Below are 16,617 nucleotides of genomic sequence, written 5' to 3' on the forward strand. Positions count from 1 at the left end.
GCCATGTTGAAGATACAAGGCTACTTACAGAGAGAAAGTTTTTTGTGTGACAGCAACCATATGTACACTTCTGACCACAACTACATAACATATAACGCTGTGCATTAAATTATGCATTTGATCAAGAACATATTTAAGGGATGTGTCTGGATTTTACACTAGCAGACTTATGAAATATTTATTGCCGCTAATGGATGCTAACAATACAGTAGCTAACATATCACACATGACTTATGTTCTTTGGTGCACCTTGGATGTTGCAATAAAACCAAATGAAAAACATTTTTATAAAAAAAAAAACAAATCCAAACTTACAATAAATGTGTACATTAGGTCTAATGCAGTCTTACTATCTCTGAAGGAAACCCTCCAAGCCTCAGGGGGGCGCCCTCCTCACACCGAGACACCTTCAGCCTGTGCAGCTCCAAGAAGGAGATTCAACCCGCCATATGTGATGTCGCAGATTCGCCAGAAACGGCAGTTAAAGTAATTTTAATATAATCAAATTCCTTTAAAATGATCTTTGCGACACAAAACAAAGATTAGGAACATTTTTTGAAGGATTGGGACCACGGATTTATTTGAGAACGATGGACCCTACGCGAGCAGGTAGGCAACGGAGAAAAAACAACAACATCCCGTTTACAGGAACGCACAGAAACAGGCGAAGCTGAAGTTGGCTTCGGATTCCCCAGCTTCGTGTTCCAATGGCCCGTTCGACCTTAAATGGTGCAGCAGTCCCGTTCTGGCGCCTCCGGGGTCCAGAATGAAACTGCAGCGCTGTTTAAGGTGGAACGGAACAGTCGAATAAGAGGCTGTGAAACTCAAGCCTCGTACGAAAACAGTCAATTCCGATGATTTGATGAGCAGCGAGCGAACGGTGCTGAGCAGAACCGACCTGCAGCACTTAGCTAACAGCAGCAAAACCGGGGTCTTTAATGACCGCCTGAACGCGAATTTATCACTTTTATGTCACCGTTTCTGCACTGGGGTGGATTTTAAGAAGTTTAAAGATGCTCTTCGCTTCTCGAGTGCTTTAAGTAGTATACTAGTTTAACATGGTTAGTTTAACAGCTGACAGCTGAGTGAGTGAAAAAAGTGTAAACAAACTACCCACGAATAGTTTAGTCGTTAATGCACGTTTATAATAAGATGTTTAGTTTAACATAGTTTAAAGCTGTAGTTTGAAATAATCGGTGAAATTAGTTGTGTATGGCCCAGTTTCCAAAATGTAATACCTTGATACCTAATACCAAGCCTTTGAATATTAGCTAGCTAGCTTATATTTACCATACCTTCATTAGCTGCAAGAATGTACACTATATAAGAATTTGCACTAATGTACAACCTCATTTAATAAAGATGGGTGACAAATGAATGGAAACCACCTGCTTCTAGGCAGGTGTACTGCATGCTCTACTAAAGCATGTCTAAAATGCTTAGAGTGGGCTGGTTGACAGATTTTGGATCAAGAAGACCAAAGGAACTGATAAATGTGTTTTTGAAAGAGGATTAGGATGGAAGAAGCTCCAAAAAGACAGCTTACCTGGCTGCTGTTTGATTAAAGCAACCTCTGTCTCTAAGATCTCCTGGAAAGACGTCAGTAAATATGGATAGGATTTGTGGTTGAAAGCGTTCAAGAGATGCAGAAACCACAAACAGTGGTCTACCGAGATTCACCAAGAGTGGGAGAGTGCATGTGTGGCTTCCACCAAGATAACAGTACAGGCCTGAATACTTGACCCAACAGTCAGTGTGGTGGCTGTTATACAGTGGCAGACAAAAGTCTGTGAAGTGGAAGAGGCCAATTTACAGTTAAAGATGAAAAGTTCTTTTAAACAAGATTAGAGTAAAATTTAGAAGAATTAAGAATAAAAAAACTTTTACCAAGGTCTTAGAATCATTTACCATGATTGTTTGGGGTACAATAAAAAGAAATACTGTGAATCTGAGTGTGGAATCGATTGCTAGCTAGCCCAGTAAATATATTACCATTGGGGAAAATGCAAGTTCTAGAGTAGAGCACTGTAACACTCATATTTTATAACTTAATTTGGATGAGGATACATTTTGAGCATAATTCTGCAGACTGTAATCCTTTGTTTGATATACTTTTGTAGTGAAAGTCTTCAAAATTAAAAATACAGTTGCATGGTTTGGGCACCCATGTGGAAAACTCTGTCATTAGTCTGTGCAAGAATAGTAAATTATTTACTTTTGTAAAATGTTAGAGTATAATTAAAATGATTAGAAATAGTTAAAATAATTGAAAATCTTTCTTGCGTGCAGTGCTCTTCAAAGAAGTGCTGCATTCAAGACATTAAATAGATCAACTTCACTGAATAAGTATTTCAGCATTGCTGACTAACCTTTGCAGCTGTACCAAGCAGGTTTAGCTGCTCTGACACAAAAGTGATTTGAAAAGGGCTCACTACTAAGGGCATTATAGCTAGAATACTTATAAATAAATAAATAAATAAAACATTTAAAAGTCTAAGTCTGATTTCAAAATTAATTGCCTTAATGCAGCTTTTATTTTTCAAAAATGTCATCTTTAGAGACATTTAAACTAAGCTTAATTTATATGTAAAATGATTAACTCTGCTTCTGCTGTGCTTACAGAGGGTCCTCCTGTCTTCATGTGCAAAATATGCAACCTGTTCTCCCCCAGCAAGTCGCTGCTCCTGTCTCATGTCTTCGAAACCCACACCAAGGACGGTGATGATGCTGATGAAGTGATTATCCCACTCAAGCCTTTACAGTCACCACAAGCACCATCTGCAGGTAGGCAATTACCAGGTATGCATACACATTAGCTAGAATTAAATAATGGATTAAAGTCTGACATTTTAAAATGTTATGTCAACCAGTTGAGTTTTTTTTTTATCTGTAGTGCTCCTTTATTACATAAAACTCAAATGTTTGTTTTTGTAGATGGTGTTGTGAAAAGAAAACGCGGCAGACCAAAAGGTTCCACCAAGAAAGCCCAAGCAGACAAAGTCAGGTCGAACAAAGCATCCAGTCAGTCAAAGAAAGAGACACCCGATGCTCAGCCAGAATCTGTGGCTGAACAACAAAGTGAAGACGACATTGGCTTGGAGTGCAAAAAATGCCACCGGAAGTTCAGCAACAAACGGCAAATTTCCAAACACATCTGTTTTGCAGGACTCAAAGAAGCTGCTGACGAGGATGAGAACCAGGGTAGGAGCCTTCATAAACGTAGCTGGTATAACAGGCAAACTTGTACGCTGTATTGCCAGATTACCAAGAGTAATGTGTTGGAGACATAGGGGATTTGATTTTGAAACATCTGGTTTTCTACACAAAACTACACAAAACAGAAATCAACAGACTCCTCATTCTTATAAAAGATAATGCTCTGCTCTCTAGGTCACAATCTTGACACTGGTAAGGCAGATGATGGAGAAGAAGATATAAGGTCTACACCAAAGAAGGCACGAACAATGAGGACTGACAAGGCCTCTAATGTGAAAGACCCAGAGTCGACAAGCTGCATTAAAAACCCCATTGTTAGTGTGGTTCTTGCAGCACATGAAGCCATTCCTGGTGAGATCAATCAAATGCAAGTTTCTGTGTAATTCAGTGATCAAAAAAAAAAAGATTTTAATATGGGAGTAGTTTATTAAACAAAAGATTACAATATCCACTAAAAGTCCTGCTTTGCTATAGGTGCCACGAAAATAGTTCCAATTGAGGCCGCACCTGCAGAGGCAGTTATCCCATCAGATGCCACCGAAGGCTCTCAAGAGCCAGAACCGAAGAAAGGTTATCAAGAATACGCCATCCAGCAAGCTGCTTACGAGGTGCCTCTCAAATCTAACAGGTGCAAATTGTTGCTAAGTTGCTGCACGACTCTGGTTTCTCTATACAATTATTTAGGTGGCGTTTACTGCTAGTGGTCACCAACCCTGCTCCTGGATGCTGAAGGTAAATCCTACAGGAATAGGATTGGTGACCAGTGCTGTAGATGCTGTCTCCTAGTCATAGGTGATGTTGTCCACTGAATGCATACAATTATTCTACTTCACAGTGTATGGAGTGTTTTTGGCAGTAACTACAACTGTCTTTTCTCACAGGTTAGGGCAGACACAGCTGAAGATTTTCACCTGTGAATACTGCAACAAGGTCTTCAAGTTCAAGCACTCGCTTCAAGCCCACTTGCGAATCCACACCAACGAGAAGCCTTTCAAGTGCACCCAGTGCGACTACGCCAGCACCATCAAGGCGAATCTTAGCGTTCACATGAGAAAGCACACTGGAGAGAAGTTCAGCTGCGAGCACTGCTCGTTCAGCTGCCTCAGTAAGGGCCACCTCAAGGTCCATGTGGAGAGGGTGCACAAGAAAGTGAAGCAGTACTGCCGCTTCTGCAAGAAGAAGTACTCTGATGTCAAGAATTTGCTCAAGCACATTCGCGAAAGTCATGACTTGGAAGACAAGAAAGTCAAAGAGTCCTATGATGAGTACAGGCTCCAGACCAGGGAGGGAAAGAGACAGCTTCTGTATGACTGTCAGATATGCGACCGTAAGTTCAAGAACGAGTTGGACCGCGATCGACACTTAATGGTACATGGTAGCAAGAGACCCTTTGGCTGTGAACTATGTGATCACGGTTCGACCAAGTTCCAGGCACTGCAGGCCCATATTCGGAAGCATCCTTTTGTGTACGTGTGCGCCATATGCCTGCAGAGGTTTGTCAGTTCAGTGCGCCTCAAGTCCCATTTCCAGCAGTCCCATCCTGAAGTGGACGAGACCACAGCTTTCTCCGATTCAATCCAGAGCAGCTTCTGCCTGCTGAAACCTGGAGATGATATCCAGCAGGACATGTCAAAACAAGAGGAGCTGGACATTACGAAGGAGTTGTCCCTTCTTAACGTGCAAGAAGTTCTTGTCACGGATGTAGGCACGGATGTAGAAGAGCAAGACGATGAAGCTCAGTGTCCTGAGGGTGTACCAGCAGAGATAGACGCGTTACAACAGGATTCCCAGGAAGGTGTACCGCCAGCAGACATTGCCAACAGTTGCCAAATAATTGAGACTGGGTCAACTGTTGATACTCAGACGTGCAGTGTGGTCTGTGAAGACAAAGATCAACCCCAGAGTGATTTGCCAAACACTGACTGCAGTGCAACAGGGCACGACAGTCCCAGTCAAGATGAAAATGTGACTTTGTCTTCACGTAGTCCCATAACTGAAACAGCAGTCCTTCCACCAAACCAGCAGATGTTGTCCACAGACAACGTTGGCATGTCAGTAGCTCAAAGTGAGACTGAAACTTGTCTCACTGAAGCTACTCAAAGCAACACTGCCCCTAGTGGTGCAGAGGACTTGGCCACCACACACCAAGAGGACAAATCTGCTTTTTTGCAGATTTTAGATCAAATGCAAAAAATGCAACTAAACATGGAACTTTTTGAGAGGATACGTAAAATATATGGAGACCTGGAGTGTGAATACTGTGGTAATTTCATACACAAGGCTCTTTCCATAAGGCCAGAAACATACTCAAACGCAAGTACGCCGAAGCTCTGCAAACGCATGATCCTGCGTTACTGTGGTGGTTAAAACTATTTGTACAGTTGAGTGGAAAAGCACGCCACGGCTGACACTGTAGCATCCGTACAGAGGATTTTAAATGTGTCATGACATGAAACCCAGTCTACATAGCTCAAAGCACCTGCATCTATGTCCTTGCGCACCGTATGTTTCAGGCCTCAGTCTTTACCTTCTCACTTCATGTCCCCCGTTCTTCTGGGCTTTAAATACTTTATGTCATGTTTTTTTCTTCCCAGGTAAGCTCTTCTGGTACCAGGTGCACTACAACATGCACGTGCGAACACACACGCGTGAGCACCTGCATTACTGCTCCCAGTGCAGCTACTCCTCCATCACCAAAAATTGCTTGAAGCGGCATGTCATCCAAAAACACAGCAACATCCTCCTCAAGTGTCCTTTGGAAGAGTGTCAGTACTGCACACCTGACAAGTACAAGCTGCAGGCCCATGTAAAAACACATACAGAAATTGTGAGTACCTGAGATTTTTATCTTAGTATAACAAACAGTCTTTTACAAACTCAGGCAAGTTTTTTTTCCTTCTCCTCTACAGGTTAAAAAGCAGTATATTTGTCCTATCTGCAAGGAGTCATTTCCAGAAGACAAACTTAGGTATCATATCAAAATTAGCCATCCAGGTAAAGGACATTTTCATTTAATTTCATTTTGTTTTCAGGAGCTTTTGAAAGAGTAGGAGAGTAATGGATATGTTCCTTTACTGGTTAGATGCATCATGGAGTACTATTTCAGAAGCACTGGGGATACGTGTACATGTAAAAGGAGTAATAGGGAAACGAGCCTCCAAATGTCCGTATTGTGACTGCTTCTTTACGAGGAATGGAACTGACATGCAACAACACATATGGGCACATGAGGGTGAGTCTGATGTCTCATGTGCACAGCAAAATTGCCACAATAAGCACACCTTGACTTCATAAAAAAAAGCCTCTAAAAATGTCTGTTCATCATGAAACCAATATTTACCAAAGTCAAGCAATACTATTTGATGGTTATTTACATACATACAGTATTTTTATGGCTAAAAATGTTTTATATATAATATTTAATACAAATGTACCACTGTTTTACCATTCTCACCATCCTCATTACATATTCAACTCAGACACATTTAGGTTTACTGTTTGTTTTAGATAGTAAATAAAATAGCTCTTATTCTTTTCTGCAAAACCTTGTATATTCAAAAGGGTAACTTTACAGAAGGACCTTCCTAAATAACAGTGGAAATCAATATAATATTACAATATTAAGTGATTTTGAAGCAATTTTCCTTCAGCATAAAATTTCCAGATTCAAAGTATATATTTAGAGAACATATTCTATTCAAATTACCATAAGAACAAAACAGTGCAGGTAGAAAATCAAGAACAAGTCTTCATTAGCATCCAACACTGATTAGCTTATCTAAAAAAAGGCAGCATCAATAAGTTTACACCGCCACAACCTTTTGTCTTTTCTACCCTCTCCTGTGGTAATCAGCTATCCATTTTCTAGAAACTCGAATATCAAAATTGGAGTGAACCCACATCTCTAATAATACTGCACTATTGACTGTTTCTTCTGCTAATTTGTACATAAACTGACAGGAGTGAAACCCTTCAAGTGTTCGATCTGTGACTACGCCTCCCGCAGTAAAAGCAACCTCAAGGCTCACTTGAACAGGCACAACACTGAGAAGACCCACCTCTGTGATTTATGTGGGAAGAAGTTCAAGTCTAAGTGTACTCTCAAGAGCCACAAGCTAATGCACTCCGCAGATGGTGAGCCCCTTTCACTTCATTAACACTTTCCCTCAACCTCAACCTTGGTGTCTAATATCTTCAGTTTCTTTAGTTTCAAACAAGGCTAACGTAACTAACATGGACACTCGTGACCACCAGTTATGATAGATAAATAGATAGACTGGTCCAAATAGTCTGAAATCTCATGTATTTTGTCGTTAGGTCTCAATTTTTTTAACCCTTTAGATCTCAACAGACTTTGAGAACTTTCTCATGACAAAGTTTATGACAAAGTTGAATGCTCAGTTTTAATCTTTAAGTTTAATATATTAAATTGAAAGTATTTATCAAGGAACATTGAATTAAAGAGATACAAATCAGCACAGCTCTGGGGTAAGGGGGAAGGTTTATATCTTTAATCATGATAGAAAGGAGGATCTGGATCTGGGCAGAACCAGGCATATTTTTAATAGATTGGGTACCGGCTATTTTAATCCCAAACCATTTCTGTTTCTTTGTTTTAACCATGGTGTTTAGAGCACCATCTGGTGTCTCAACAACAACAGATACCAATCCAGAGTGTACCGCTACACACACACAGGAAATTACTTGACTGCAGTGTTGTAAAGGAGCTGGTAGCTGATTGGTCAGGGAGGAGAGTCAGCCTGGATTATAAGATATTAAACACACTATAAAACTAAACTATATTAATTTTAAGAAAGTTCTCTACTAAACTGATTCAATCAGTCCAGAATGTCTCATTATAAAAATAAATAAATTAAAAATAGAGATTTTACTTCTGTATTTATTAGCAGCACATTTTATCTATAAGTTATTATTTATACAAACACAAAGATTGGATCAGATCGGATTAAAATTAGCTGATACTCAGCATTAACAGACTCTGACTCGTTTGGGGGCAAAATAACTTGATCTTGGACACCAGTGCAAAACTCAGGAAGCTTTAGGAAACTTCAGAAACCAAACATTTCTTTGCTGACCCAGTCAAATAGATGGCATTCGGCCCTATGTTTGTCCCAGATAGCACATTGTGTGCCACCTCAGCTACAAGACTCCAGAAGAAAGACACAGTACTTTATTTGAAGTAAATTTATTCTAAAACTGCAGCATGTTTTGTTCTACCGTAGGCAAGCAGTTCAAATGTACTGAGTGTGATTTCACTGCGGCACAGAGGCCGCACCTCCTCCGCCACATGGAACAGCACGCCTCTTTTAAGGTAAATGAAACAGCCTCTGTAACATACACATTATATTCGGCCAATTATTAAATAACCAGATTTAAATATATTAATCATAACATGCCAAAGCGGTCTAACATAGATAACAGTGGCTTAATGTGGTTTAATGACAGAATCCAAACAGTTCAAGTGGTAAAGATGTTTTTATTGATTTTTTTTCCACAGCCATTCCGTTGCGCACACTGTCACTATTCCTGCAATATCTCAGGTTCTCTTAAAAGACATTATAACAAGAAGCATCCCGGGGAGCAATACTGCAATGCGGGTCCCGGAACAGCCTCTTCAGAAACTGTGATCGAGCAAGGTAGGTTTCTGTTTTTTTTGTTTTTCCTTTCCTCAGTAAGAAATTGCAGTTTCGCAAATCCAGTCCAGCTGAATATTATTTATCTGCACAATGGTTATGAAGCTCATTTATGGACATCATTTACAGGCGTAATGCATAATCGGGGCAGTTCCCAAACACTTTAGTCATATTCTTTTGTATGCAACAAAAATAATTAATACCTCCTGCTTATTCATTGTTACTTTAAAAAATAATAATATTAAAAAATACTCTGCTTTTGTTGGATTAACTGTCCAGAAAAGGCTTTCTAATAAATTGTAGAGCATAGCTATGAGGATTTGATTGCATTTAGGGAAAAGAGTGTTAGTGTAAGAGTGAGGTCAGGATGTTGGATGATCACCCCACCTCATCCTCTAATCCAACATCATCCTACAGCTCCACTGCTCCACAGCTCAATGCTGGGGGCTTTCTGCCCATTTAGCCCACATCTGGCTTTAGGCATGGTGCCAATTGGTTCAAGTTTATCTTCTCCAGAGAGACCGATTCTGTTGGCAGTACGTCTCTACAGGGATTAGACAAGCTATGTGTGTGATTTGTACAGCTTTGTCAGCAATAGGTGCAGCTTGTTGTGGCTAAATGCAGTCATTAGAAGGGGTGTCCACAAACATTTGGACATATAGTGTACTTACTCATTTTAAAATGTACATACTCTGGCCCCACCCCAGTATTTGTAAGTGACTGCTTATGCTGCCTATAGGAAAAAAACATTTATTATGTAACGTTTTTGTTTTTTTGGGTTTTTTGCAGGCGGAGTGAAGTGCCCAGTCTGTAACTATGTTTACGGCACTAAATGGGAAATGAACAGACACCTGAAGAGCAAGCATGGCCTCAAAGTGGTTGAGAACAGCAGTCTTGGGCTGAATCAGTGGGAGGTAAGTTTTCCAGGATTACAATATTGCAGATTCATCATATACCCATTACTAGCTGAAATTGATGCTTTACGCTTGCTTAGGTGGTAGAGTCAGTGGGGGAGCCAAGCACGCAATATCTTCAGATTGCAGAGACTGAGGACGCACAGGGAACGGAGGCTGCTGTGTCAGCGCTGCAGAACCTTCGATTTAACACCCAGAATGGTCAGTATAAAAATTTGGCCAGGGCCGGATCTGGAAATCCGGAATTAGCCCCAATGAGAACAGCTCACAAAGTAACACACAGTAACATTATTAGAATGGCATCTGTAATCCCTGGTGTTTTCCAGGGCCCCTTTCTTTCCAACTCCAGTCCCCTCAGAATCATCCATTCTTTACCTCTGGATGTGGCAACTACATACTCTGTGAAATTCGTACTGATCTCACATTCTTGCTTTGTTGTTTAGGTGTTGTGTCGGCGACTGCAGCGGACAGACTGGACCCTGCGTCAGTTAATATTCTTCAGCAAATAATTGAGCTTGGCACGGAGAACCCTGATGCTACGGTGGCCTCTGTGGTTGCCATGGCACCTGGCACAGTCACTGTAGTGGAGCAGGCAAGTCTGTAATACCTTAAACAAAGCAGTGCATGAATATCTCTTGCAGTTTGTCTTGTAGTCTAATGGATGTCCTCATTTACACATATTTTAGCCACATTACGGGCCAATGTTTTTTGTTGGTTTTTCGAAACATTTCATACCTCCCAGTGTATGTTATTGAGCACACTCCGTAAACATCCACAGTGCAGGCAAGAAAGAATAAGTGAGACTCTGTGTTATTTACTTCTCCATGATCAGATTGCCAAAAGGTGCTGGAAGTGTGGGTTTCACAGATGCCATTAAAGGCACATAAAGCCTTGTTACTGACAGATCTGCTCTTGTCAAAAAAGACTGGTTACTGTGAACCAGGCCTTGATTCAAACATAAAAGACATCCATTTTAGTTAGTGTTTGTCTATAATTATGACTTAATGATCAGATATCATTTTATTAGTAATCAGTGTGGAGTTAACTTGAAATTAAATTCTATATCTACAGTTTAGAAGTATTAAAAATATGATGCAGTGTTGAAATGCTGTTCTGTGTGGAGAATATACAACAACTGATCAAACCAGAAGATGCCTTTAAGTGCTACTTCTCTCACATTATAAATTGAGTTTAACTTCATTTAAATGAGAACCGCAACATGTCAAAAGTATTTTATTTTAGTAACAGAGAGGGAGTGTGTGTGTGTGTGTGTGTGTGTGTGCGCGCATGCATGCATTGCACAAGGGAGTGAGGAAGAAAAAACGAACTCAAGGTGGAGTAAACATTAGCTAGCTCCTGCAAACAGGAACACATTAAAATACTAGATTAAGAGAGAAATTAGAATATTAGAATATATGTAGCTGGGGAGCACTAATTAAAAAGTGTGGAGGTCTTGCAAGCAACGGTTAATTATTATAATTACCGTTATAATTATTTAATTATATAATTATTTAAAGCACATGCACTCCAACTGGCATGTCACAGTCCTCTGCAAAAGTGATGTGAAGACTAGTGTCACAAGAACAAGTAACAAACCAGTATATTGTGCATTGGCCAACAGAACACATTAACATCCAGACCGTCTTTTGTGCATCATCCTAGGTGACGGAGGAGGAGCAGCAGACCAGCCATGCCATGATGATCCAGGATGCTATGCAGCAGGCCTCTGTGGGCTTGGGAGAAGAGCACCACCTAGTGGTGTCCTCAGACGATGTGGAGGGCATAAAGACGGTCACGGTGTACACGCAGGGCGACGATGCTTCTCAGTTCATAGTCTACGTTCAGGAGGCTGTGCAAACTGAGGAGACCACCACAGAGGTGGCTTGAAAGGCCTCAGGAACATGGCTCAAAATAAGCAGACTTGAGCAAGCAAAGCAAGGTATGGCTGTGCAGAAAACAAAACGAACGCAGGTTTCTCCTTACTCCACATTAGTTAATTGTCAATCAGCCAAGACATGTCCGGTGTCCATATTTTGCTTGCTTGCTTTATTAATCACTGGAGCTAAGAGGCTACCGTTGCTAACAAACACAGACTTGTTGACATGGTTTAATGCACAGTATGAGATGAGATGAACAAAACTACACCATGCTGAACCCAAACTTTCCTTCCTGTGCACACATCAGCCAGGAATGTTGTTTCTATCTGTCAATAAGATAATGAGGTTAATGTAGAATTTCCAAATTGAATATATAATTATTTGGGAAGTTGCATCTGTTGCCTGAACTTCAACGAAGACCTGGATATGTGGATTAAGAGAAGTTGGCTTGCATGTTTTTATGTAAACAAATTGGGCGACTATTTATCTGAAGTGTTTGATAGTTACATTAGCATCATAGCTACAGAACTAAAGAAGCAAAATTTGGGCACAAAAAATGTTTTAGATGATAAGGGGTAAGGGGAAAAGTGTGTGCTTTTTCCTCACTGAGCTATTACATCAAAGTGTCAGTTGGGCGAAAAGTCAATTTTACCCAATTTAACCGCAAATCTAGTTGACAAACCAAGGTGTCTGATGTTTGTTTCTTTTTGTAGTTTTGCACTGAAGCTACAAGGCTAATGTAGCTAACACGTAATGGAAGCAATGCGCAGATCTAGTCTACATAAACATAAAACTTGCACACTGTAGTTAGATAAGTCATCTCAAATTGACTTGCTAATGTGGTTTCTGACAATGTGTAGCTCATTTAATCTATGGAATGGACAAAAGCACACCAGGTTTCAAGATAGCTGCTATTTCTGTTTTTAGCTACATAACACTATCTATAAAATGGACAAAAACATGCCATACAGTGTTAAATTACTTGTTGAGCTTTGTGTAAAAAAGATTTTTGTTTGCCAAACTATCTTTACCAACTCCTGGACACATGCCATATGCCTTACAAAGGGTTGCACGCTGAAGCAGTAATGAATTTATATTTGACGACCCAGAGGTCATATGCACTACACACCCAAACGAAGGACAAATCACTTTACATTATCTGCTATTGGAGAACATAATACAAGACTACTCTAAAAGATGTCTCAAAATGTTCACTTTCTCTATCTGGAGAAGGCAAAAAAGCCTCCAAAACTGAAACTATTCAGTGCTGCCCCTGCCATTTCCACTGTTTTGTAGTTTTATAAGATTGTAAATGTTATGAATACCCAAATTATTAAATGGATTTTTACAACTTACTTCTGGATGTCTCTTAATATGCAGCCTGTTTATGCAACATGGAAATTGGAGAGGGGGGCGGGGGATAAAAATACAACACCCTGTTCTGCATTTCTGCAAATATCAGAATTAGTAAAAAACAAAACAAAACAAAAAAAAAAACAATTTGGACGACTCTCTGAATTGACCATATTAGGCCTTCACTGTCTGTCAGTAGGATTTCTGCTGTTGACCACTCCACAGGGTAATAAAAGCTCTGCTTCTTCAAACTCTGTGCTTAATTGCTTAATTGGCCTTGTCCTCTCAGGATTAAATGGTACCCTCTCATCACTCCCAGTGTCATGCTTGCAGGGAGAGGCTTCTGTTGGCTGATGTATTAGAACTTGGGATCCAGCACTTTTCTCTGCGTGTGTTGGGCAGTGATGGCTCAGCAGTAAGAACTCGGGGTTATTGATGACAGGGTTGTGGGTTTGATACCCGGGCTCGGCAACCTGCACCAGTTGGGCCCTTGAGCAAGGCCCTTCATCCTCTCTGCTCCCCGGATGCTGGAGTTGGCTGCCCACCGCTCTGGGTGTCTGTGTGCTCACTGCCCCTAGTTCACTAGTGTGTGTGTGTGTTCACTACCCCTGATGGGTCAAATGCGGAGGACACATTTTGCTGTACATACAGTGAGTCCAAGAAGTATTTGATCCCTTGCTGATTTTCTTTGTTTGCCCACTAATAAAGACACTATCCTTCTGCACTTTTAATGGTAGATATATTCTAACATGGAGAGACAGAATATCAAGACAAAAATCCAGAATATAATTTTAAAGAATATATTTTAATTAATTTGTATTTCAATGAGGAAAATAAGTATTTGATCCCTCTTGCCAAACACACTCAATACTTAGTGGCAAAGCCTTTGTTTGCAAGCACAGCGGTGAGACGTTTGTTGTAGTTAACCACAAGTTTAGCACACACACCAGGGGGAATTTTGGCCCACTCTTCTTTGCAGATCCTCTCTAAATCATGAAGGTTGGTGGGCTGTCGCTTGGCAACTCTGACCTTCAGCTCCCTCCATAGATTTTCGATCGGATTGAGGTCTGGCGACTGGCTGGGCCACTCCATGACCTTAATGTGATTTTTCTTGAGCCAATCCTTTGTTGCCTTTGCTGTATGTTTAGGGTCGTTATCATGTTGGAAGACCCAACCACGGCCCATTTTCAGATCCCTGGCAGAGGGGAGGAGGTTGTCCCTCAGGATTGTGCGGTACATGGCTCCATCCATCTTCCCAGTGATGCGGTGAAGTAGCCCTGTACCCTTGGCAGAGAAACACCCCCAAAACATTATGCTTCCACCTCCATGCTTGACGGTGGGCACAGTGTTCTTGGGGTCATAGGCAGCATTTTTCTTCCTCCACACATGGTGGGTGGAGTTGAGGCCAAAAAGTTCAATTTTGGTCTCGTCTGACCACAAAACCTTCTCCCAATAACTTGGTTCATCTTTCAAATGATCATTGGCATACTTGAGGCGCGCCTCCACATGTGCTCTCTTCAGCAGGGGTACCTTTCGGGCACTGCAGGATGTGAATCCATTGTTGCGCAAAGTGTTGCCAATTGTTTCCTTGCAAACTGTGGTCCCAGCTGCCTTCAGGTCATTTGCTAACTCCTGCCGAGTGGTTGCAGGACGATTTCTGACTGTTCTCAGCATCATTGCCACCCCACGAGGCGAAATCTTCTTTGGAGCACCGGGCCGAGGTCTGTTGATTGTCATGTTATACTCTTTAAACTTTCTGATAATTGCACCAATAGTTGTTACTTTCACATCCAACACCTTACTAATCTTTTTGTAGCCCATTCCAGCTTTGTGAAGGTCAACAATTCTGACTCTGAGGTCCTGTGACAGCTCTTTGGTTTTACCCATGTTGGAGACTTGAAATCTGTGTGATCTGTCTGATTCTGTGGACAGGTGTTTTTCACACAAGTGATTAGTGAGAACAGGTGGCTTCAGGTCAGGTAACAAGTTGATTGGGAGTATCTAACTGGTCTGTAAAAGCCAGAACTGCTAATGAATACTAAGGGATCAAATACTTATTTCACTCCATGAAATACAAATCAATTAATATATATTCCTTAGATTTATTTTCTGGATTTTCTTTTTAATATTCTGTCTCTCCATGTAAGAATACATCTACCATTAAAAGTATAGAATGATCATGTCTTTATTAGTGGGCCAACGAAGAAAATCAGCAAGGGATCAAATACTTCTTGGACTCACTGTAATACAGTGACAAATTTGGCACATTTTCTTAACACATTTTCTTTACTTTACCTTTTTTTAACTAGTGATGGTGCATTGCTGGCAGTTCGAAAAGAACCAGTGGCTCATAATAATACAAAGCAAACTATGCAAGTTATAGTTATAGTAATCACAAAAAAACCTTACCTGGAACTTATCCTTATCTGCAAACCACTGTCCAGAGACATTTTACGAAACAAGTGCTGTGGACTGCAGAAATAAAAATGAAATTTTGTCTACAATGACCAAAGGTACACTATATGGACAAAAGAATTCAGACACCTGCACATTACATCTACAGGAGCTTTGATGGCATTCCATTCTAAAGTCGTTGGCATTAATATAAATTCATTTCCCCCCTATAGAAGCTAAAACAGCAGACTTAGAACTCTGGCAACTTATACAATTCATTGCCAAAGGTATTCACTCACCCATCCAAATCATTGAATTCGGTGTTACAATCAATTCCATGGCCACAGGTGTATAAAACCAAGCACTTAGGCATGTAGACTGCGTCTACAAACATTTGTGAAAGAATGGGTTGCTCTCAGGAGCTCAGTGAATTCCAGCGTGGTGCCGTGATAGGAGGCCACTTGTGCAACAAGTCCAGTTGTGACATTCCCTCGCTACTAAATATTTCACAGTCAGCCAGTGGTATAATAACAAAGTGGAAGTGATTGGAAATGACAGCAACTCAGACGCGAAGTGGTAGGTCACGTATAATGACAGAGCGGGGGCAGTGGATGCTGAGGCGCATTGTGCGCAGAGGTTGTCAACTTTCTGCGGTCAATTGCTACAGACCTCCAAACTTCATGTGACCTTCAGATTACGGTACGGTAATGATATTCGCCAAGTCAAATTTATTTGTATAGCGCCTTTTACAACTGTTGTCGTCACAAAGCAGTTTTACATAATTAGTAATTAGTAAAAGACAGACAAAAAAAGAAATAATGTAAGGCATGAGGACCAAAGACCCCCAGTGAACAGCCAACGGCGACAGTGGCAAGGAAAAACTCCCTCAGAGCTGGAGGAAGAAACCTTGGGAGGAACCAAGACTCACAAGGGGGACCCATCCTCCTCTGGTCAGAACTATTTATAAATTACTGATAAAAATGACCAAACCGGATACAACAGATTTAATAGTGTTAATAGTGGTGATATTAATAGTGTCAGATAGTTTCGATAGTTTAACATGGTCATTAAACAGGTAGCAGTGGAAGGAGGGTGTGCTGCTGGTCTGGTATGGGAGGTGGTGGGTGGGGGGCCTGATGGTCTGACGCAGGTAGAGGGGACCTCAGCGGGCAATCTTCCAGCAGGTCGGGCTGGGTGGCCCGGAGAAGG

The 16,617-nt window shown here is 41.0% G+C and overlaps 1 protein-coding gene across 6 annotated transcripts; it reads left to right on the plus strand.

Moving 5' to 3' along the window:
* Positions 1-481: 481 nt before the first annotated feature.
* zfat (zinc finger and AT hook domain containing) lies at positions 482-13,230 on the plus strand. Of its 6 annotated transcripts, none has more exons than XM_072680338.1 (16): positions 482-609; positions 2,623-2,784; positions 2,935-3,201; positions 3,391-3,567; positions 3,691-3,844; positions 4,098-5,479; positions 5,811-6,043; positions 6,126-6,210; positions 6,299-6,448; positions 7,177-7,350; positions 8,460-8,548; positions 8,735-8,873; positions 9,660-9,784; positions 9,865-9,985; positions 10,228-10,376; positions 11,447-13,230. In XM_072680338.1, the coding sequence occupies exons 1-16, from the start codon at positions 591-593 to the stop codon at positions 11,669-11,671; spliced, it is 3,651 nt and encodes a 1,216-aa protein (XP_072536439.1). In that variant the 5' UTR covers positions 482-590; the 3' UTR covers positions 11,672-13,230. The 6 variants fall into 6 exon arrangements, with proteins under 6 accessions (XP_072536439.1, XP_072536440.1, XP_072536441.1 ...); XM_072680339.1 differs by lacking the exon at positions 482-609 and adding an exon at positions 844-1,085; XM_072680340.1 differs by lacking the exon at positions 482-609 and adding an exon at positions 844-1,061.
* The last annotated feature ends 3,387 nt before the right edge of the window (positions 13,231-16,617 follow it).

The sequence above is a fragment of the Salminus brasiliensis genome, chromosome 5 (genome assembly GCF_030463535.1).
Source record: "Salminus brasiliensis chromosome 5, fSalBra1.hap2, whole genome shotgun sequence".
Classification (NCBI taxonomy): domain Eukaryota; kingdom Metazoa; phylum Chordata; class Actinopteri; order Characiformes; family Bryconidae; genus Salminus; species Salminus brasiliensis.

Bases quoted from the DNA above. Each gene is read 5' to 3' on its own strand.
- zfat (XM_072680336.1), top strand. From the start codon at position 2,592: ATGATTAACTCTGCTTCTGCTGTGCTTACAGAGGGTCCTCCTGTCTTC. The intron at 3,568-3,690 runs GTGAGATCAATC...GCTTTGCTATAG, and splicing joins AGCACATGAAGCCATTCCTG to GTGCCACGAAAATAGTTCCA. The intron at 9,785-9,864 runs GTAAGTTTTCCA...ACGCTTGCTTAG, and splicing joins TTGGGCTGAATCAGTGGGAG to GTGGTAGAGTCAGTGGGGGA.